Source organism: Muscardinus avellanarius (genome assembly GCF_963383645.1).
Source record: "Muscardinus avellanarius genome assembly, chromosome: 16".
In the NCBI taxonomy this organism is placed as follows: domain Eukaryota; kingdom Metazoa; phylum Chordata; class Mammalia; order Rodentia; family Gliridae; genus Muscardinus; species Muscardinus avellanarius.
In genome coordinates this window covers 46,654,171-46,678,060 of record NC_137802.1, presented here as the reverse complement: position 1 = coordinate 46,678,060, position 23,890 = coordinate 46,654,171, and the positions used below count along the sequence as shown (strand labels likewise).

The 23,890-nt window shown below is 50.3% G+C and overlaps 1 protein-coding gene across 1 annotated transcript; it reads right to left on the bottom strand.

Annotated features, from left to right (window-relative positions):
- Positions 1-20,556: 20,556 nt before the first annotated feature.
- On the bottom strand, positions 20,557-22,753 carry HOXB13 (homeobox B13; the record flags this gene model as incomplete). Its single annotated transcript, XM_080713722.1, has 2 exons — positions 20,557-20,810; positions 22,153-22,753. 2 exons carry the CDS (start codon positions 22,751-22,753, stop codon positions 20,557-20,559), a joined length of 855 nt encoding a protein of 284 aa, XP_080569848.1.
- Between the last annotated feature and the right edge of the window lie 1,137 nt (positions 22,754-23,890).

The following is a 23,890-nucleotide window of genomic DNA, read 5'->3' as shown; positions in this document are numbered from 1 at the left end:
GGCTATACTCCCAGACCTATTTTATATTTTATTTGGAAACAGGGTCTCACTAAGTAGCCGAGGCTGGCTTCGAACCTGTGCGACCCTCCTGTCTCAGCCTCCCAAGCGCTGGGATTACAAGCGTGCACCACCACGCCCTGTTTGTCTGAGGATTCCAAAGAGATGACATCGGTGAGGAAACAGTTGCCTTCGTGCTGTGTCCCTGGGAGTTGTCCACTTGGCAGTTAGGAAGCTGTTTCCCATTGGAGTCGGACCTGCCCAGGACTTTCTGCTGGGTCCAGCCCTCCCAGAGCCCTTTGGATAGGCCCATCCCTCTCACATCCTAGCCCCTTCCCAGGGAGGCAGAAGAATCACGCGAGGGCAGCGGAACCGGAGGTCCTGGCCAGGGACTTGATGACCGCACTGTGCTCCAGGTCAGAGATGGGCTGGGAAAGCCACGCAGGAGCCAAGACAAGCACTTTCCTGGAAAAAGAAGACAACCCTGAGCCCAGGGTGGCCTGGATCCTGCCTCATTTCCTGGACTGGCTTCTTAGCTGGTTACTGAATGGCCAATAAAGCAGAGCTTATAAAAATCGACGATGAATCTTGGGCTTCATCGCTGCCATGGTATCCAAGCACCAGCCAGTCTGGGTTTTCATTTGCTGATGGACAAAGGAGAGGATGTTCCAACCCGCATCCTGAGGGCTGGGGGTGGGGAGAGAATGGGAAGAATGCTCTCTAGAGACTTCTCCGTTGTCCTCTGATGCAAACAGAGGTCACATCTTCCCCGGCCCCACTCAATTATCTGAATTTCTTGGACTCTCTATTTTTTCCTTTGCCCTTTGAGAAGCCTTGGAAAGTATACAATGTCTAGATACAGAGATTGTGTACACGGGAGGTCTCCCAAAGATGCTCAATAGTTAAGGCTGTGTTTAAGGTCTTCTGGCAACCCCGTAGAACCATAGGCTTCCAAAATTTGAAGGGAGACAAAAAATCATAGTTCCCAAACCAGATATTTTCCAATGTCCAGATGTTCAGTGGCATGCAAACTAAAATGTCTGGATTATGAGCTCATTTTTTTCTTTCTTTTTTTTCTCTCTACATTATACATCCAGATGTTACATCCAACTGGTCAGAGGCCTGAGGCAGAGGTGGGAACTTCACCCAGGGTGCCCGTTTCCCATCTCCCCTGCTCCTCCCTTCCTGCTTCCTCCTCACACCTCCGCATCCTCCTCCGCCCGCCCCCTGCAAGCTGCACCGGGGCTGATTCAGTTCACATCCAGAAACAATGCTGCCCTTGACGGCTGGGTGTACAGAGGCCGATGGGGAATAATAACGGTGATCACTCAGAATCCCTCCTCCCCCCGCAGACCTCAGGGGAGAGCAAGGGCAGGGCAGGGTGTGAAGAAGGGGAGTTCCAGGGGTCCAGGAAATAAGGGAGAGGCAGAGGACTGTGTGTACCTGCTCAGTAGCCTAGTAGCTGGGTGTGGTGGCACAGGCTTGCAATTCCAGTACTTGGGAGGCTGAGACAGGAGGATCGCACAAGTTCAAAGCCAGCCTCAGCTACTTAGTGAAGCTCTCAGCAACTTAGTGAGACCCTGTTTCCAAATAAAGTATAAAATAGGTCTGGGACTATAGCCTGGAGGTAGAAAAGCCCCTGGATTCCACCCCCAGTACTACCAAAGGGGGAAAAAAAAAGAACTAATGCCTGACATAGGGCTTTTTTTTGGGGGGGTACTGGAGAATGAACCCAAGGGCATTCTACCTCTGAGCTACACCCCCAGCCTATTTTATTTTGGTTCTGAAACAGGGTCTCGCTAAGTTGATGAGAGTCTCACTACTTGCTAAGGCAGGCTGAACCTGTGATCCTCCTGTCTCAGCCTTCCAACTACCATGGTTACACCCAGCTGGTTTTTTTGTTTTGTTTTGCTTTGTTTTTTTCTTGAAACAGGGTCTCAATAAGTTGCGGAGAGCCTCACTAAATTGCTGGGGCTGGCTGGCTGAGAACCTGCAATCCTCCTGTCTCGGCCTCCCAAGTACTGGGATGACAAGTGTGCGCGACCAAACCTGGCTTCTGTTTTGCCTTTTTAAGTCAGACATCTTCCTCTTTTCTCTCATCTCCTTCATCTCTTTTCTTGTCTCTCTTCTCTTTATATCTTTCTTTCAGTCTATTCCCATACCTCTCCTCTTTCTTCCCTCCCGTTAGCTTCCTGGCCTTCTGTATATCAAGATTTGTCACCATCTGCAGGGCAACCCTGACACTGCCACGGGGCTGATGGTTGAGGACACTTTGTGAATGTTGTCATTTCCCAAGTGCGGGGACATCATCAGGAATAGTCAGTCCCTGATGACTAAATCACTTTACTTACCATTCATATTTATATCTATTTATTTGTAGTACTGGAAATTGAACCCAGGGGCATTCTACCTCTGAGCTACACCCCAGACCTACTTTTATTTTTATTTTTGAAATAGGGTGTCCCTAGGTTGCCTAGGGTCTCCTCCTATCTCAGCCTCCCAAGTACTGGGATTATAGGCTTGTGCCACCATGCCCAGCTACAATTGGGAATTTTTTTTTTTTTTTTTTTTTTTTACGGTACTGGAGGACCCAGAGGCTTTCTACCTCTGGGCTATACTCCCAGACCTATTTTATACTTTATTTGGAAACAGGTCTCACTAAGTTGCTGAGAGCCTCACTAAGTAGCTGAGGCTGGCTTTGAACCTGTGCAATCCTCCTGTCTCAGCCTCTCAAGCGCGGGGATTACAAGCGTGCACCACCACGCCCGACTGCAATTGGGAATTGAAGGTATATAATGACTGGGTTCTATTCCGCCTTCAGAGGTTCAAGAACGGAAAGCAAAGTCTCTTTCCCACTTGCTTTTCTGCCCACATTCCCCTGCAGCCTGGCAGTCCCCTGCCCTTGAGAGTTGCGGTCTGCACGGGGGTGTGGCTGGCGTGAGCCGCCAGGCAAGCTCGCCATCCTTGCTGGTGACCTGAGGTGGCAGAGAGGGCCCGCTCAGCCCAGCCTCTGAGAGCTCCAGCCAAGCTGCAGGCAGACATCTCAGCCCAGAGTCACACTTTCACCCAACAGCCGTGCCAAAAATGAGTCTGGGCCGTGGAAACATTCAGCGTAAAAATAGTATATGGGGCATGTTGAGACGCATCCAAGGGAAGCTTCTCAGGGACAAATAAAATGTTTTTATTGGGAAAGGGCTTGCATCCATCATGCGAGTCAGCTCTGAAATGAAACAACAATGTCTCCGGTTACTCACACCTAGGCCCAGGGCGATGCTTCTCTGGGGAAGTCCTTGCCGCTTCCCCGGGAATGGAGAAGCCTTCGTTTCAAAGCTGGAGCTGTGTGTTAATATCTAGGGAAGAGGCATCTGGAAGGGGAAGAGCTGATTCCTAGGTCCGAGGCTCAGCAGGTAGTTCTGCAGAAAGGTCAGGTGAGCTCCACTTTGGCCAAGCCCTGATGCAGTGTGGTTCTTTCCCTTCCTTTCTTTCTTCTTTCTCCTTCCTTCCTTCCTTCCTTCCTTCCTTCCTTCCTTCTTTCTTTCTTTCTTTCTTTCTTTCTTTCTTTCTTTCTTTCTTTTTTTTTTTTTTGTGCTACTGGGGGTAGAACCCAGGGGCATTCTGCCTCCAAGCTACACCCCCAACTCTATTTTTTACCCTTTATTTTGAAACAGGGTCTCACTGAGTTGCAAAGGGCCTCACTAAGCAGCTGAGGCTATCCGCGAATGGCAGCCCCCCTGTCTCAGCCTGTAATCTGCTGAGATTACAGCCCTGTGCCACCTGGCTCCAGCGTGGTTTTCAGTTGTCACCTATACACACAAGGATCCCGACACCAAGTTTTGGGTGTCAGACCACATGGCACAAACATCCAGATGAAAAGATCCAGTTAGGCCTGGTGTGGTGGCACACACCTGCAATCCCAGTACTTGGGAAGCTGAGAAAAGAGTATCACAGGTTCGAGACCAGCCTAAGCAACCTAGCAAGACCTTGTTTCACAATAAACAATAAATAGGACTGGGGGTGTAGCTCTGAAGCTGAATGCCCCTGGTTTCAACCCCTAGAACCACACACACACACACACACACACACACACACACACACACACAAATTCGGTTAGAAGATGATGGTAGGGCTTGGTGGTAGAGTGCTTACCTTTCATCCCAGCAAACACACACACACACACACACACACACACACACACACACACACACACACAGAGTTTAAAAAGAAAAAGTCAATTGGGCACACGGGCATCATTTTCCTGCAAAACCACAGAGATATTTAAACAAATGACTAAAAATTTGGATGAGTTAGCGTTGTTTATCCAAATATTTTATAAAGGGAAGAGGAGACAGAACAAAATTACCTTCGATCTGTAAGCAGACTGATAGAGTAAGAAAAGACAGAAGGAGAGACATAGCACAGGTCCCCCTAAGTTCCCAGAGGATCAGAATTCTCTAGGGCAGGGGCTGGGGTGAAGCTCAGCGGTTGAGCACTTGGTTGGCACGTGCCAGGCCCTGGGTTCGATTTCAAGCCCTGCCAAAAAAGAAAAAAAAATATTTCTAGAGCAGTTTTATGTAACTGATATAAACTGTCAAAGTACATGAAATCCGCCTAACACATTGTGAAATGTCTGACGTTCCGTGCTAACTATGTAAAATGCATGTTGTTCATTAAGACAGAAACCGAGACTCGGAAAATTATGGACATTTTACTGTGATCCAGCCATAAACGACCCTGTGACCTCATGTCTCGGAAAGATCCCCAACGCTATCATGTCTAAGCAATCAGCTCCCCCAAACTCCATGTGTCCTCCCTAAGAATTAGATTTACTTTAATTATTTTTCTTTCCTTTTTTTTGTGGTACTGAGGATGGAAGCCAGAGGCATTCTACCTCTGAGCTATACCCCCAGCCCTACTTTTTATTCTTTATTTTGAAATGGGGTCTCACGGAATTGCAAAGGGCCTCACTAAATAGCTGAGGCTGTCCTCGAACCTCCATCCTCCTCTCTCAGCCTCCTGAAAGGTGGGATTATAATTGTGCATCACCGTGTCTGGCTGATTCTTTTTAATTTTCTTTCTTTCTTTTTCTTTTCTTTTTTCCTTTTTTTTTTTTTTTTGTGATGCTGGGGATGGAACTCAGCATTCTGCATGTTAGGCAGTCATTCTACCACTAAGCCATACCACAGCTCCCACACCACAGCTCCCACTTATTTATTTATGTAGTCTGTGCTACTGGGGGTTGCACGCAGGAGTGTTCTACCTCTGGGCTGCACCCTTAGCTCTATTTTATTTTTTATATTGAAGCAGTTTCTCTCTGGGCCTTACTAAGCTACAGCACACTGCTGACACGGAACCTGCGGTCCTCCTGTAAGTTCCGGCACACTGCCACTGCTAGCACAGGAGCCGTGATCCTCCTGTCTCAGCCTCCCACGTATCGGGAGCACAGGTGTGCACTGCCGCGCCCCAATCTTGCTCCAAGCATTCCAGATGAGGTACCTGCCCATGGGCTGGACTATATGTGCGCGACGCACTGGATGTGATACAATCGTCTTGACTCCTTTTTGCTTTTCCTGAGTGTCCCCACGTCTGCAAGATACTGAAAGTTTGGCCTTAATTTGAATAATCAGAACCAGGAAGCTCTCCCTACGGACTGGACCAGGATAAAGAAGCTCTGGCAGGGCATAACATCTGGCTCATCCCGAAAAGATCTCCAGAAACTATCTCCTCCAGGTGTGCCCCTCCTCCAGCCCCAACTTCTCAGAGCTGCTCCCAGGCTGCATGGGAAAGAGATGGGGTGGAAAGCCGGTGAGTGGAGGCGTCTCACCTCCAAAAATAACAACGACAGAACTGCCTCCGAGGTATTCACTTATCTTCTCTGTATAACAGGAAGACGGTTTTCCTCTCCCGGTACCTCACTGTCCCACATGATATCAAAGATATGAATGTGGACCAAGTGCAATGGTGCTAAGCCTAAATCCAGTGCTTGGGAGGCTGAGACAGAAGGATCCTAGGCTCAGCATCAGCCTGGGCAATTTCAAGAAACCCTGTCTCAAAATAAAAACTAGGTCAGGTGTGATGGTACATTCTTGTGATCCCGGTATTTGGGAGGCTGAGCCAGGGAGAGCAGCACAGGTTCGAGGCCAGCCTCAGCAACTTAGTGAGGCCCTCAGCAACCTGTTTCCAAATAGAAAATTAAAAAGGAGCCAGGCGTGGTGGTGCACGCTTGTAATCCCAGCATTCGGGAGGCTGAGACCGGAGGATTGTGGTTCCGGGACAGCCTCAGCTACTTAGTGAGGCCCTCTGCAACTCAGTGAGACCCTGTTTCAAAATAAAGAATAAAAAGATCTAGGGCCGGGGGTGTAGCTCGGAGGTCGAATGTCCCTGGGTTCCATCTCCAGAACCACAAAAAAAAAAAAAAAGAAAGAAAAGAAAATTAAAAGGGCCCAAGGTGTGGCTTAGAGATAGAATGCTTGTGGATCCGACTCCCTTGAAACACACACATACACATACACACACACATACACACATATACACATACAATAGTAATAATAATAAATAAAAGGGGGCTGGATATATAGCTCAATGACAGAGCACTCTTGGGTTCCATAACCAGGACCTCCCCCCTCCCACCCCACACACAGATGTGAATATATACAGGGACATTGGAGTCACTCGGAAAATTAAAAAGCCCATACAAACATAAAAGTGCTTTCTCTCTAAGCTACAGCTGAGACTTGAATCCACCCCACCAATTTGAAAGAAGTTCAGGACTCCTGTTCTACAGAGCTGCTGAGCAATGAGGCCGGCTCTGTCTGGAGCCAGAGCAGGGCCCGCGCAAGGCTGCAGGGGAGAATAGCTGCAGAAAGGCCCTGGGTTTCCTTCCTCTTGAATATTAAAATGCTCCCTAATGCTCTCTCCATGTCTTGGGTGATGATATGGAACTGGAAATTAGCATTCGGTTCCACTACACTGTGGCACTTTGCTTTGGGGGTTGAAATGATGGTTTTTAATAAGCCAGCTCCAGGCACCTGTCACCAGTAATGGAAATTCTGCCTGGGAAGATAGATCGATTCTTGTTAAAAGACCAGGAGGTAATAAATTTCCCGAGACATACTCAGCTTCCAAAGCAGGACTCCGGAGAATCACTTCCATCTTCTGGCACTGACCCTCAGGCCTGAGGAACCTGCAGACACTGACCATTGGCCTCGGCGGTCAGCCCCACCTTGTTGAATTCGCACTTGGGGGAGTTGGGGATGCTCACGGGGGCATCGCTGGCAAATGTGGCTATGCCCAGGACCAGGTCAGGGAGGAAGACCAAGGGAAGGACCAGAGCCATAAATCTTGATACACTGCTATCAGCAAACACAAATCTCCGCTATCCCAGGGACATCAAGGTCATTAAGATTTCAAAATAAGGCATGGTGGTGCACGCTTGTAATACCAGTATTTGGGAGGCTAAGACAGGAGGATCGAAGGTTTAAGACCAGCCTCAGCAACTTAGTGAGACCCAGTTTCAACATAAAATTAAAAAGGGATGGGGGTATAGTGGCCCAGAGGTAGAAAGTCTCTGTGTTCAATCCCCAGTACAAAAAAGAAAAAGTCCTTATAGAAACTCATACAACTGTAATTATATCTTTTAAACTTTTAGATTTTTCTTTCTCTCAAATCTGACCCTTGCACCAATTGTTACGGGGAAGGGAGAGTGGTGTATGGTTAATTTTATTTTCTTTTACTTTTTCGTGGTACTAGGGATGGAACCCAGGGGCCTCTGGGCTACACTCCCAGACCTATTTTATACTTATTTGGAAACAGGGTCTCACTAAGTTGCTAAGAGCCTCACTGAGGCTGGTTTCAAACCTGCATGATTCTCCTGTCTCAGCCTCCCAAGCGCTGTGCTTACAAGTGTGCACCACCACGCCCGGCATTAATTTTATTTTCAAAACACCATAGCTAGTAAAGTTAAACCTATATATACCATATGGTTTAGAAATCATCTAGTAAATAAGTCAATGTGTTCACAAAAAGACATATTCAAGAATTCACAATTGAGCCAGGTTTGGTGGCGCACACTTGTAATCCCAACATTCAGGAGGCTGAGACAGGAGGATCACGGTTTGCGGACAGCCTCAGCTACTTAGTGAGGCCCTCTGCAACTCAGTGAGATCCTGTTTCAAAATAAAGAATAAAAAGTAGGGCAGGGCTGTAGCTCGGAGATTGAATGCCCCTGGGTTCCATCCCCATACCCGCAAAAAATAAAAATAAAAGAAAGAAAGAAAGAAAGAAAGAAAGAAAGAAAGAAAGAAAGAAAGAAAGAAAGAAAGAGAAATTCACAATAGCTTTAGTCATAATAGCCAAAGTTGGAAAGAACTCAAATGTTTATTAACAAATGAATGGGTAAACTAACTGTGGTATGTCCATACAATGAGATAGCAGAACTCAGTTAAAAAGAATCACTGAAGCCGAGCATGGTGGTGCATACTTGTAATCCTACGACTTGAGAGGCTGAGACAGGAGATTTGCAGGTTCGCGGCCAGCCTCAGTTACTTATGAGGCCCTCCACAACTTAGTGAGATCCTGTTTCAAAATAAAGAACAAAGCCTGGTGTGGTAGCCCACGCTTGTAATCCCACCATTTGGAAGGCTGAGACAGGATTGTGGTTCAAGGACAGCCTCAGCTACTTAGACTCTTTGCAACTCAGTGAGACCCTGTTTCAAAATAAAGAATAAAAAATAGGGCTATGGGTGTAGCTCGGAGATAGAATGCCCCTGGGTTCCATCCCCAGTACCACAAAATAAAGAACAAAATAGAGCTGAGGGTGTAGCTCATAGGTAGAATGTTTCTGGGTTTAATTCCCAATACCACACACACACACACACACACACACACACACACACACACACACACACACATCACTGATAAATGCAACAATGTGGATGAATCTGACTTTTGTTAAATGGAAGAAACCAGACCCCAAATCGTTCATCTGTATAATTCCATTGAAGAAGTTCAAGAACAAGCAAAACAAATCAATGTCAATAGAAATCAGAATCATCATTATCTCTGGAATATTATACTGGGAAGGGGGAGGAGGGTATCGAGGGAGGAAGGGAGAATATTTTATATCTTGTTCTGAATTATGGTTACATAGGCAAATATTCATCAAGCCACACTCAAGATTAATGCAAACCAGGCATAGCAGCACAAGCCTGTAATCCCAGTACCTGGGAGGCGAGACAGAAGGATCATGAGTTCAAGGCTAGCCTTTGCAATTTATCAAGACCCTGTTCCAAAATTTCAAAGGGTAGGGGTAAGGTTGTATCCCAGAGAAAGAAAGAATGCTCCTGAGTTCAATCCCCAGTACCAAATTAATAATAATAATAATAATAATAATAATAATAATGCACAGTGCTAAGTATATGTTACACCTCAGAAAGGATAAAAAGCTTTTTTATTAAACATCTATATTTCCCAACAAGCTGTCTTTCTTCATAAGTTATTAAAAATCCAATTTTTCTTGATTCTAAATTAAAAAGGAATGTACTGACAATTAAAAAAAGAAATCAAATGTGTACATGTATGTACACACAATTTTGTTTACCCCAATATGATGTATGAATATAATGCACCAATAAAAAATTAAAAATAAAAGAAATCAAGCTGGCACAGTGGCACAGGACTGTAATCCCAGTACCTAGGAGACAGAGACAGGAGGATCGCAAGTTTAAGGCCAACCTGGGCAATCTAGGAGAGATGCTGTTTCAAAAATAAAAAGGGCTGGAGGTATAGCTCAGTGGTAGAACACCCCTGGGTGCAACTTCCAGTACAAAGGAAGAAAAAAAATCACTACCCCTAAGTATTAATGTGCGAAGTGGCTTTAGTGGTTTCCTATCTGATGAAGCAGAGTACCTCGGGTGCCAGATCCTGGAAGTGTTCTCTTCCCTCTCCTCAGCATCCCAGGAAGTAAAGACCACACAGCTCCACCACTGACCCCAGAAGACGGCAACTAGTGAGCGCAGACACCCTCCACCCCCTGTCACTCGCCGAAGCAGTTGCTTCTGAATCTCCAAGTTGCCCTTGCCAGCTTTTTATTTTTATGTATTCATTTATTATTTATCGTCCAGCCCTTTTTTATTTTTCAGGTTGAAACAGGGTCTTGCTAAGTTGCCGAGGCTGGTCTCCAACCTGCAATCCTCCTGTCTCAGCTTCTCAAGCACTGAGATTACAGCCACGCATCACCACTTAATAAAAACAAAATGAACCTCTGGCGTATTTTCTCCCTGGCGCTAGAGATCGAACCCAGGGCCTTGGGCGGGCACCCTAGACGAGTGTTCAACCGCTGGTCAGCCCCAGTGGGAAGTCCTGCAACGTGTCTAAAAATAAAACATATATATATATATATATATATATATATATATATATATATATATATATCCCACTTCTATTTCACAGGATGATGTTACACCAGTCAGTTCTTTATCTGTTGATTTTAGCTCTCATTTTAACTCTTCTACACAATTTTTTAGCCTCTTCAACTCACTAGGGAATTCAAAGCACAGGAGTGCAATTAGAATAAACAAAACAAAACAAAACAAAACAGTACTTTGTACTTTGGAATCTGAGACAGAAGGATGCAGGTTCCCGGCCAGCCTCAGCTACTTAGTGAGGCCCTCCACAACTTAGAGAGACACTGTTTCAAAATACAGAATAAAATAGGGATGGAGGTGTAGCTCGGAAGTAGAATGCTTCTGGGCTGATCTCCAGTACTGCAAAAAAAAAAAAAAAAGAATAAGAATAAGAAAACCCCTTCTACCTACTCCGGGTTAGCACTTGGGTGGGCTCTCTCTCTCTCTCTCTCTCTCTCTCTCTCTCTCTCTCTCTCTCTCTCTCTCTCTCTCCTTCTCACTACTAAGAGTCAAATATTTACTTTTGGTAAATATTTTGGTCTCCATGAACTAAAGATAATAACCCCCAGCAAGCGAGGAACAAGAGGGGACCTGATCCAGTTTGAGTTGTTCTCCACCCTGTCTGCACCTCCTCTGCAGACTTCCTGCAGTGCCCTCTTTTTGTGTAAACAGAGACAGGCTGGAGGGGGGGAGAACAGGGTGAAAACTTAAAAGAAAAACGCAGAAATTGTAAATGTTAAGCTGAACAAATTTGTACACCGACACACAGGTAACCACCTCCTGATCAAAACAGAGAGCATTTCAATCCCTCTAAAAGACTCCCTTTTGAAATTCTCCCAAAAAATACTGAGAGGGGAATTTTCAACCTGATCGTTTGTTTATTTATTTATTTATTCATTTATTTTGTGGTTCTAGGGATGGGACCCAGGGGCCTTTTACCTCCGGGCTACACTCCCAGACCTATTTTATATTTTATTTGGAAACAGGGTCTCTTAAGCCAGCTGAGGGGCTCTGCTGAGATCCTCCTGTCTCAGCCTCCCAAGCGCGGGGATTACAAGTGTGCGCCACCACGCCCGGCTTACCTGATCATTTTTAAACTTTCTGTTCCAGGGGGATTCAGCTCACATTCCCCTATCAAATATACGTAGAGACAAAACCATTTCTGCCCTATGAATTATTTTTAAAAACATAAAACATGGAAACAATTTAAATGACCAGTAATTTTTTAAATGGTTTTTGATGGCACATCATTAAAGCTATGTTTTTGAAGAATATTTAATGACGCGGGAAATGTTCCTAATTTAATATTCATTTCAAAAGCAAGATATGAAAAGCATTCATACAAAATCTTGATTTTTGGAATCACCCACATGTGCAAGGGAAAAGAACTGGTGAAAACACAACAAAAGATTTGGGGAAAGTTCGATGGTAGGATGTGGGGTGGGGTTTATTTCTTTTGTTGTTGCTTTTAAATTATTTTTAAATTCTTGCCAATGCAAATGTGCTGCTTTCCCACTGAGGGTGGGGGAGAGTTTTATTTTCTTTTTAAGTGTGGGGACAGGCTAAATAACCAACATTTCACATTTGGGAAATCATTTCTAAATGCCTGGTGGCTCCTTTTTTGCATACTATGCGATTTTAAAATGGCATTTCGAATATTACAATGACTTGGGAAATGTTTATGACCTAGTAACTGTATAAGTTTTAAAACAAGTTTGGTGTGTGGGACTACAAATTAGGATGGGGACAAGAATAAAAATGTAACTCGCCCCTGGCTACAAATTTGCAAAACACAGGCTGAAGACAGAAAAGAAAAAATTTGAAAGGTAGCTGTAAAGTGTTCAAAGTATCTGTGTACATTAATTCCTATATTCTCCCCTTTTTGCGACTTAAATGGGTTGTGTTTTTTAGGCTTTGAGCCTTTATTTTTATAAGGGGCCAGACTGTTGGAGAAATTTATTTCCATGTGTGTAGCCTGAAGCTTTTGGGAAGTGGTGTAGATGCGGCCTCTTTTGCTCTGAATCAGATTCTGCAAGAAACCCTTCCGCCTAAGACTGTAAACCCTTAACTTTAATAAACGCCAAACAAACACAAAACTCCCCATGTGCCAAAGACTTCCAAGACCTTTCTGGGAAGCTCATTCTAGGAGACCTTCGCAGGTCTTTTTTTTTTTCCCCCCAAATAAACAGCTTCGTTTTGCATTGAATCATTTTTCCTTCACCGAGCAGAGAAGGAGGAGTGTGAGCTCCGAACACCAGAGACCATGGCTTCCAGGTTTGCCCCCCCCCAAGCCGCCCCAATTGCTCAGGACCCTCCTCACTCGGAAGAGGACGGTGGAAATGCTTATGACCTATAACTCCTTGACTTAAAAGATGCGGGACAGGTCTGTGGACTGGGCCCCGGCGCCCACCCTGTCTCTCCACGGTTAGACAAAGGGAGAGGGATTGTCTGGGGTCTTTCCAGGATCGGGAAGGCCTGGGACATTCAAGGCTCTGGAGGAGGAGAAGAAATCAAACCTTTTTGCCCTGAATAAGTCCGGTAGCTGGTAAAAGCCGATAGGAGAGGTGGGGGGCACCAAGCGGGCTTGCAGGCGAGGTCCCGGCTCGCTGCGCTTTCTCGGGCCCACTACGGAAGGCCAAGCTTCGGGAGGGTGGGCCGGGGTCGCCGTCTCCGCCGGGCTCCCGTCGTCCCTGGACTGGATGTTATGCAGCCAGGTAAAGACCCCGGGCCTGCGATCCCAGGGGCAGGATCCCGAACTCTTAAAAGGAAACCACTCCGCGGTGGCCGAAGGCCGCTGTCCGCGCTTGGCGGATCGCAAGGACGCGCCAGTGTCCGCGGGCCCAGCGGCTGCCCTGGCCACACCATCCTCGGCCCCCGAGACGGGAGACGCCCTTTACCCCAAGGTTCAAGATTCTAGATCCTGAGAAGAGGCCCGGGCTGCGCGGGGCTCTGCTGCGGGGACCCTGGGGCCACAGCGCCCAGGCAGGGGCGCTTCCTAGGGCGGCCCACCCGCTCCAGGGCGCTCCAATAATTCCTCGCTTTGGGCTGCAAAACGTATGTTATTTATAGTTTTTTTTTTATCTTAAAGTGAGTGGGGGGGGGGATACTAGGGACTGAATCCAGAGGTATGCTATCTCTGAGCTGAGAAAAAAAAAAAACAACCTTCATTTTAATTTTGAAACGGGGCTCTAAGTTATCATGGGCTGGCCTCTAGCCTTGCCAACCTGTGATCCTCCTGTTTTAGCTTCCCAAGTACTGAGATTAAAAGCGTGCACCGTATCGCCTTCTCATCGTGATTATTAAAAAAAAAATAATAAGGGGCTCACATAAGGTAAGTGAACATGAATTTATGAGTGAGGGAGACATTGCATTATGTTGAACCGGACTAGCACTGGCCCTGCTTGCCCGGTGGCCTTAATAATCGGATGCTTGCTTTTGTTTTGATTTGGCCGTGCTGGGCCTTTTGCTTGAGGTAGGCAAGCGCTTTGCCACGGAGCTACATCTCCAGCCCCTAATAATCTTTTTTTTTTTTTTAACGCAGAGCCCTAGAGAATTCCCAGAAGGCAGGGATCAGACTCACTTTGATAAAGCAAAGCCAGCTCGTGTGGGAAGGCCCAGTCTCTCGCTAGCCGGCCCTTCTACAGCCCCCTCCGCCGCCTTTCCCCCCAGCCTTTCCCCCACCCGGCTGCGTCCGGTTCCCCCGAGGGGTGAAGGAATGTTTATAGCCCGACTCAAGTTCAATGACAAAACCTTGCCTGGAAGGGGCGGGCAGCGAACTTCAACCCTGAAACAAAGGACCGACTGGGTGCCCGAGGGTCTGCCTGCGGGAGAGCCCAAGGTTTGCCTGCGGACCCTACTGGCCAAGAGCTGCTTGGCTACCCTGCCCCAGCCTGCTGGCCGCAGACGGACTCCTAGTGCCTGTGCTGGCCTCTATAGAGTCGGGGTGATCAGTGTAAATAGATCAGAGGGTGTCTGATCAGAGCCCAGACTTTTCTCTGGGGTCACCCTGTGAGATGCCCCTGCCCTCTTCCCGGGAGCTCTCCCCCAGAGCCCAGATCCACAGAGTCCTCCACCAAGACCTGCCCTTTCCTTCCCTCCTCCTCCTCCTCCTCTTCCTCCTCCAGTCTTCCTCTTATCTTGCCTCCTGGATTGATATTCTCTGCATCTTTTTGCACTCCCCCTCTAACACTATCTCCTGGTAGCCTCCCCAGATGCCATGGGTGTGTGTGGGGGGGTGCGTCTTCTCACTCTGTCCTCAGTTGTCCTGATTATAATACAAAGGTGTCTCCAGCCTCCCAAAGCCAGAGATCAAAGGCCTCCCTGCTGCAGCTCTAAGATTTGTCAGGAACTGAAACAGGCCGGTGGGTCCTGCCTGCCAAGGGAAGGTTTTATGTGCAGTAGGCACTCATTAAGTGAGGAGTTGGTTGAACTAAATTTCCACATGGTGTTTAATCTCCTGTGTTTACCACCTGTGCTGAGTCTAGGGCACCACATGAACTCCAGTGAGTTCAGGTGGGTGGCCCCAGGTGGAAGCAGGTGTTTGTAAGTGTTTGGAGGGACCTAATGCAAAGGGGTTTGTTGGGGGCAGGAGAGAGGCTGGGCTTCCTATTCTCAGGTAGTGGCAACCTGGACCTTAGAGGTGAGGGGGTCCTGCTTTGAGTTTTCTCAGGTTTTTCCACTGTGACACCCATCAGGTGACTTACCCTCTTGGTCTCTATTTATTTATTTTTATTTGTTCATTGGTTCTGGGTATGGACCCCAGGGTCATTCTACCTCTGAGCTACATCCACAGCCTTTTTATTTTATTTTATTTTTTTATTTTGAAACAAGGTCTTAATAAGTTGTGGAGGCTGGCCTTGACCTCCCACCCTCCTGTCTCAGCCTCCCAAGTACTGGTATTACAGGTGCGTGCTACCATGCCCAGCTCTGTATTTTTATAAAGTACTCAGTTGTGGGTTTTGTCTGTGTGAGGGGCTTGGAGTGAGTCCTGGGCATATTTGCTGGCTAACTTGCCTCTCCCAAGACCAAGGTAGCAGCTGGTGGCTGAGGATGTGGACCTGTGATCCCAGGCTACTTCCATGCTGGTCTCAGAGCCCTGCACACACAGGTACTCTTGGCTGGAGTCCCTTCCAACTGCCCCTGGGATCCCAGCACTCACCAAGCCCACAGAGCTTCTAAGAGGCCGCAGTAATGGGGGGAGTGGGGAGAAGGAAGGTAGGGGCCTAGAGAATAAAGGGCCAGACCATTTCTCTTAAAGATGATTTAGGAAATTGTTATCATCGAAGTTAACTTTTTCAAAATAGGTATTTTGCACACTGTTATTATAGTTTTAAACAAAAATAACTAACTTTTTTTTTTTCTGTTCCAGGACTCCATCCAGAGACAAACATGGAGGCCTATTGACCGCGCAGGCTCCACCAGTCCCGCCTGCTTCGAAGCATTTTCTTTGTCCGTTTGCCCAGGTTACTGTGTGGGTCTCTCCAGAATCCAGCAGGAGTCCCTGCCCTTTGTTCTGCGAGAGCCTGTCGCCGGCCCTTCCCTTAACCTGCAGATACCTCGAGGTCCCCCAAATTATTGGGAGACACCCCTCCCCTCCAGAGTCTTCTGAGACGGCTCTGGGCCCGACCCGGAGATGACTAAAGCTCGGCCCACGGACCGCGGATCGGCTAGTTTACCTTTTTAGAAACGCAAGTGCACTCAGAACAACACTCCCGCTCACTCTGCGAAGGTGGAGACCGGCATCCAGCTCGCCTCTCCGCCCAGGGCCGGCCGGGCACCATCAGCCTGCAGCCCGGGGCGCGGGCGGCGTGCGGCTGGGCTCGCGCACCTTGGTCCAGAGGAGCGGCGGGGGGCGCGGCGCTGGTGCCCCTCCTGGCACAGCCTGGGGCGGGGCTCCCGACCTCGCCGTCCCCGCTCCTCGCAGCCCCCGGCCCCTCGCCTCCCGCGGGGACTCGGGCCCTTCCCCCGCCGTTTGGCCTCCTCCCGAGGCCAGAAGCCTCCCCCCTTCCCATAAAGCGTGGAGGAGGACAGTGGGGGCAGGGTGGTGCAGACCACCAGCCTGGATCTTCAAGTTCAATGGCACACTCCCTCGCCCTCCCTCCAGACTGGGCTCCAGCAGTTGCCCCTCTTCGTTTTCCTAAGGGGGGGGGGGTGTGGATTCCTTTGCCGTCCCCACCACGCTCCTATTTCGGAGGCAATTCAGGAGAGAAGACAGGGCGATGGATGTTGGCATTGTCTGTGACCACCCCATTCCTACCCTCTCCCCCCCCCTCTTCTTCACGGAATTAACCGGCCGCAGAAAGGCTGGCTGGCATCGGATCCCCATTGGGTGTTTTAAATGTCTCTCCCGCCCCAGGCCAGAGCCTGGGGGGAGGGCCAGGTGCCCCACTCCCGTGCAGGGGCCCCAGGCCACGCCCCTTTCCCCCTAGAGCGACAGTTCAGGTGGGTGAGACTACCGTATGCATTTCTTTTAAAAACCGAAGCGACCTCCTCCTCTCTCAGCGCTTTATGGCAAGTTACGGTAACGAGTTCATTTATTTAATTCGCGATTGTAGCCCTGGGGTTTCTACAGGGGGAGGGGGGAGCAGAGTTTTCCCTAAAGGAAAACTAATTTTAGTGCAACACTTAGATAGACCTTGAGTGAAACTTTGATAAAGGGGAGAGAAAGGGACGGGGTGAGGAGATGGCGGCTCTCCCGAGAACTGGGGTTGGGGGGGGACTGGATGGGGGCTTTTTCTTGCAACAAGGACAGCTTTAGGCCCTGGAACAACAATCGGGGTAGCCCTGGAGAGGAAGCGGGGCAGATTCTACGTGCCCCAAGGCCTTGCTGGATTCTGGGGGGGGGGGGGGGCAGAAAGCCTTTGCCAGCAGCAGCAGCAGCAGCAGTAAAAGGCCCTTAACCACGGAGCCTGAGGGCTTCGCTGCCACTGGAATCTAGATTCAAAAAGCTTCCGGAGGTCTCGTCTCCGCATCTTACCATACCCCCTCACCCCTTCATTCAGCCTCTGGGAATCTGATAATGCCCACCTTCTTTGGAGTTAGAAAGATGTGGGTCCTGGAGCCCCGGTAGATGCGACCTTACGGATCTTGTCGTTTGCTGAAACTCCAAGAAGGAGATTATTTGACACGGAGGGAGAAGACTTTGGATGGCAGCCTTGTTGGCGAAAAGGCACCCAGCTTACTTCCCAGAGTGCATTCGTGTGCCTTCACATTTATTTGTCCACGAGAAGGTTGTCTAAAACTGTCCATTTGTGAACGTCCTGTTCACGTGTTTGTCTAAATAACTTAAAACGAAAACATCCTAGCGATGTAAAATAGCACGTGTTTTTAAAAGGAAATAGCTGCAGTCCATGCGGATGTGTGGATTTTGTTGTAATTTATTCAGTTATTCATTGCGACATGAGGGTGGGAGCCAGGGGCTGGTGCACGCTGGGCAAGCCTTCTACCACTGAGGCACAACCCAGTCCTGGCGTGACTTGGATCCAGCAGGAAGTGAGGGCTTTCAGTGTAGTCAGTCAGTGGTCGGTGGGTATAATTCACTTCGAGAGTAAAATGAATGCTTGGGAAAGGATTCCGCAAAAGGGTTTAATACAAAACGAAATTAAATATTTTTGCACAGGTTCCGTACAAATAAGTCGGGAAAAAGTGGGGGGAATGGGGTCCATCGCGAATTGTTTTGAGAGGAAGCTGAATAAGTCGCTCCTGTGGAATGAAGACGTGGACCAAGGCAGATGGCGCCGCCGCCTTACTCTCCTGATGGCCCTGTTCTTTCATTGAAGGTCGCTCCTGCTGCCCTCTTTGCTCTCCCGGGTCTCTCCCAGGCTGGACCAAGACATCTGCCTATGCCCAGGAGGCCGAATTCCAGGTGATTCTCACACGCGGCCCAGGACCCTCCAACCCCTGGCCTGCGCCCCAGGCAGCTGGAAGCCGGGAGCTAGGTGGGGTGGCCGGTGCTTCCCCTGAAGTGACAAACATCTGCCGGGAGGGGGCGCCCTTGTCTTCTTAATAGTCCAAACACAACTGGTGGCGGAATAAATGTTTTAAGATACCAGATCTTTTGTTTGCTCTGAAATTACTGCGATCGAGAGAAAAATAGCTGGAGCCGGGACATAGTAAGTCCCTGATAGCAGAATAAAAAAAGTTAGAGCCCTGGGAGGCCAAATGCCCCTCACCACCACCGGCCTCTCCCTAGGCCATCTCTGTTAATTGAGGTCACAGTCCAACCTGTGGCCTTTACCCTTCCCACGTGAGACCCCGTACCAGGATGCTCCCTCCCATGAGCCTCTGCACTGAAGTCTCACCACCCTTGAAGTTGGAGAGGGAGGGTTTTGCCCCACTGGTCCATTTGGGATTATAGTAAGAACCTGCAACATAGCCACCCCTGTATGTGGCTTCTGTCTAAGGAGAACCTGAAAAAGAGAGGATGACTTCCTCTGAGCCAGACTTGGTACCCAAGAAGCAAGAACTGAACCGCAGAGCTTGGAAAAAGGTTTCCAATATAACAAAAGGTCCTCCTCCTAACCGCCCTCCAGGCACACGCACAGGGACCCAGGGAAGGAGGCTGGCCACTGGGCCTCCTCCTTTCCCCTCAGTCCCGCTCCTCTTTGGTAAATAGATTTAGAAGAGTCTGAGCTGCCTCCCTCCTCATTCTTTCCCGGGAGAGGAGCCAGGGCTGGGATCCCACCGGACCGCCGGCCCAACATACTTGAATCCTTTGGCTGTGGCAACCAGCAGCCTCTGGTGGGGGAACTGTATGCCCCGAGCCAAAAGGGAAAGCCCATTGAGACTGTGGCTTCTGTCTGCCACCAGCTGCTAGCTGCCTGCCCGCCAACTGCTGGGAAGTTAGGTCCAGAGGACTCCCCCAGTGCCAGCCTGTGTGCGGAATAAGGGGGACCCCCACATACACATACCCAGCCAGACTGCAGGAAGGCCCAGGCAGCAAGTCTCACCATGCACTGGGTCCAGGTATAAGACATCAGGGCATCAGCACAGAGGGCCCTGTGTCCCTCTCTGGGTGCCAGCTCTGTAAATAGTCCATCTCCAGTTATCTAGAACTTCACACTTTATATCCGGGTCTACGTGGACAGGGAAAGAGTTGGCAATGCTCTGCCTCTCACGGGCCTCCTGGGTCTTTGCACCCTGTGGTGGACTGTTTTCCATCCACAAAAGAGCCTGCATATTTTGGGGGCCTCAGACCTCAAAGTTCCTCTGGGAGTCACAGAAAGAGAGAGGAGAAAATGGGTGGTGAGACGGCCGTTTTCTGGTTTCCTGTCCTCTTGGGCTATTCCAGCATGTTTGGGAGCAGATTGAAGGTAGGGCAGGACACCCCTTTCTCCTGCTGCAACCGCTGTTTGTCCTTGGGAGGCGCCCATCTACAAGGCCACAGTTTCTATTTCAACAAATCATGACCTACTTGGATGGGAACCACCAGGAACAATAAGGGAGGCTTTGAGGAACCTTCAGTTACCCAGGCACTTTCTCAAACTCCATTCCTCTGGACTAGAGCAGCCGATGGGTTTCATTTTCACGGAACTGGAAAATCTAAGAGTTAGAGATGGGGGCTTCCCAGTGGGTCCAACTAGAGGATGGGCAGGGAGGAAGGGGACTAAGCATGGTCCATACTGCAGGGCCCTCATCTTAGAAAAATGCTAAAGAAAAAGCGCGTCCTAGTTACACAGAAGAATTCGCCTATTGCCTCACCTGGGTCTTCTCACAAGAGAATGGGGAGGCAGGTGTAAACGCAAGGGGGTCTGAGAGGAAGCTGCCCTAGAAAGGGGTCTCCTTCCAAGTTTATTCATAATCAGCTGGATTCATGAAAGCAGTTCCTAAAGTGCTCTACAGAGCTCTAGATAGAAAATATGAGACTAATTATCATGGCAACTAGTACTGGTTATCTGATTATCACCACTGTTGGGATGAATGATTATGATGGGGACAGGCTCTTCTGGGGACTCTGGTGGGAAGGACAGGACTGTGACTCCTGCCTCACTCCTGGCACACAGAGTGCCGGGGCTGCCCCCACCAAAGAGTCCAGGAGCCAGCGGCCTGCCGAGGGTGTCGTCGTCTCTGGGGGTCCTTCAGCAGAGTCCTCAGCTCGGTCTGGCCCTGGCAGTCTCCAGGACACACACTCCCCTGCCCCCGACCCAGCCAGGAAGACCCCTCACGGGGTGGCGCTGGTCTTGACCTTGGCGAGAACTTTCTTCTCCTTGACCCGGCGGTTCTGAAACCAAATGGTAATCTGGCGCTCGGAGAGGCTGGTGGCCGCCGAGATCTTCCGCCTCTTGTCCTTGGTGATGAACTTGTTGGCGGCGTACTCCCGCTCCAGCTCTCGCAGCTGCCCCTTGCTGTAGGGAATGCGCTTCTTGCGGCCGCGGCGGAACGTACAGCCGTCCGGAGGGTGCTGCGCGCTGGAGTCTGCGTGGCGGGAAAGGGGAGGAGGAGAAGGCAGGCTCAGACCCCCGCCCCGCCTAGCGCAGACCCGGGCCCTGAAAGCCCCGCAGCTACGTCATCCTGCGGGCCAGTGCGTCCAGGTCACCCGACAGCGGCTCCCCCATATACACAGGGGCACCCCCTGGCTTCGGGGCTCTCCCATGGTCTCAGCCTTGCTCCTGATGGCTACCCTTACCTATCACTGCCTTCACTCCAGGGAGTGTGCAGACACAACCACCACTCACAGACAGGCCTTTACCCAGGATCACACACACACACACACACACACACACACACACACGAACACACAACGTTTTTTTTTTTTTTCCGGTACTGGGGATTGAACCCAGAGACATTCTACCTCTGAGCTACGGCCCTATTTTTTGTTCTATTTATTTATGTATTTATTTATTGTGATGCTGGGGATTGAACTCAGGGGCGTTCCACCTCTGAGCGACACCCTTACAACCTGGTTTTTTTTTTTTTTTTTTTTTTTTTTTTTTTGCGTGCGTGTCCGGGGATAGAACCCAGAGGCATTTGACCTCCAAGCTACACCCCCTGCCCAACAACCTGATTTTTTATTCTTTTATTTTGAAACAGGGCCTCACTAAGTAGCTGAGGCTGGCCAGGAACCTGTGATCCTCCTGTCTCAGCCTCCCAAGTGCTGGAATTACAAGCGTGTGCTACCACACCTGGCCACCCTTACACACAATTTCACCCTGCCACTCTTACAGATTCTACAGGCAAATCTGTACAGGAGAAAATACATTTCTGTCCCCACTCCCAACACACACACACACACACACACACACACACACACACACAACACACTTGAGGTGGCAGGAAATCTAGAATCTCCTTTGAAGAATGAAAACTCACCAAAGAGAAAGTGAGAGTCATATCCTCTAGAGAACACCCAATACCCCCCTTTGGAACCCCACAGCTACCCTCACACTCACCGAAATGTTACTTAGCCTTTGAGTAGAATTAGCTGGGATTGTGCTGGGTAGAGACCCTTGGGCCCACTCAACAGCAAAGAAGTCCAAGGCTCTCAGAGATACACTGAAAGGCTGAAACTTCCTGGGGGAAGTGAGGGAGGCTGGCTGTCCTTGGGCTCAGGTCCCTCACACTGACCCTCCGGCGCCTTCATGCAGGCCCTCCAGCAGCCTGGACCCTCCTTTGGAGTCCTTAATAGGCAACCGAGGAGCACCAAGCTCCTCCTCACCAGCCTCAAGCCTCCCTCCTCCTCCTCTTCCTCCCAGGGAAGTGCCAGCGTAGCCCACAGCCCACGCTCAGAACCAAGGGGACCCAGGGTGGTGGAGGTTACCTGCAAAAGCCGCTTTCCAAAAGGGACCCGGTGCGTTCTGTTCGCCCTGGCAGCACATCTGGCCGTTCCAGCCACCGGCCAGGGCCCAAGGCTGGTAACTGTCCACAGGCAGCAGGGACTCGTGGCGAGGCTCCCCAGGGGCGCCGAGGGTCTGCACCACCGACACATCCAGGTAACTGGCCATAGGTTGGTAGGGTCCCGGGTACCCCGGGTAGAAGGCAAACTCGGTGGGGCGGCTCGGGTACTCCTCCCCAGCCGCAGGAGTCTCCGCCGGGTAGGCGGCCAGGGTGGCCGCCTGGGCGCAGGGTTTCAGCGAGCTCCGAGACACTCGACAAGAGTAGTATCCGCCTCCAAAGTAGCCATAAGGCACTGGAGCCGGGGACGCCCCCTGGGGCACCCCGGGGCACGGGTGGCACTGCTTCGGCGGTTCCGCAGAGCCTGGCAGGTCCAGGGGGGCATAGTTGACAGCGGGCATCAGCGTAGGCGCCGCGGGGTGGCTGGCCAGAGGGGAGTGGGCCACTAGATTCCGACCCCCGCCCGCTCCCAGCAAGCCTTCGATCTCCTTGGCCCCGTCCAAGGTGGCATAATTGCCGGGCTCCATAGGGCCAAGGGTCGGCTCATGGGGTGCTGGGGGTGGGGGATCTGTAGGGGACACCCAGCTAGCTCTCCCCACCCAGGCCCGGGGAATCCAAAGCGTTTTAAATCGCTCCCAGCTCGCACGGCGCCTGCCTTCGCCCGCCCTGACGCAGGAGGCGCAGGGGCGCGGGCACGCGCGCTCATTGGCTGCGGCCGGGGCCCCGCAGCCCATAAAACCCGCCCCGCAGAAATTGCGGAGGGAGAGGGGACGCGGAGCCAGGCCCCACCTCCGTCGCCTCCTCCCTCTCTCTCTCTCTCTCTCTCTCCCTGACTCTGTCTCCTGCGCTTTGGAAGGTTTAACGAGAGAATAAAAAGCTCTCCCAATAAAGTGTCCATCTCCTGGGGGGAAGGGGAGTCGGGGGTGGGGCCGAGAGGCCGCTCCCGGCCTCAAAGGAGAGCCCGGGAATGAGCCTGAGCTAGAGGAAGCTAGCTGGGCAGTGGGGGTTACGGGGATTTCGGGGAGCCCTTTGCTTTGGGTCCTGGGCGTTAGAGCCCCAGTTCATCCCCGACGCTCCTCCAGGGCTCAATGCGCTGTTCAGACGCCCAGGGCTATGCTTGGGACGCCCCTTCCCCAGGGGCCCTAGCTACTGCCCAGAAGGCTCGGGAGGCCCGATCCAGGGTGAGGGGGAGCAAGGGGGCGGGGGACATGAGCGACGTCGAAATCGAGCTCTCTGGAGCCCAGGGCACGCAACGTCAGGGCCCGAAGGGGAAATGGGGCCTCTACATGTTGCCTGCGAAAGAGGGTCTGGATTTCCGTTTAAGGGTGGAGAAAGATGGCAGAAAACTAGAGGAAGGAAAGAAGAGGGGGAGAGAGAGGGGAGGACTGAGGAGGAGGGAGAGATTCAAGGGTAGGCAGCAGGCCAAAGCGGGGAAAGAGATTGAAGGAGGAGAGGAGACAGAATCTTATAAAATCCTGAAGTGCCCCATTGGAAAAGACAATCCCTCTCCCCACTTTTCTGACATCTAAGGAAGTCTTGAGGAGCCAAGCCTGGCTAAATGGTCATGAACCCCAAGAATGTAGGAGCCGGGCATGTGGAGTGGCCTGGCCAAGGCTCTGCTCTGCCCTAGACCAGGAGGGCCTGGAAACTGCCGGAGGTGCCAG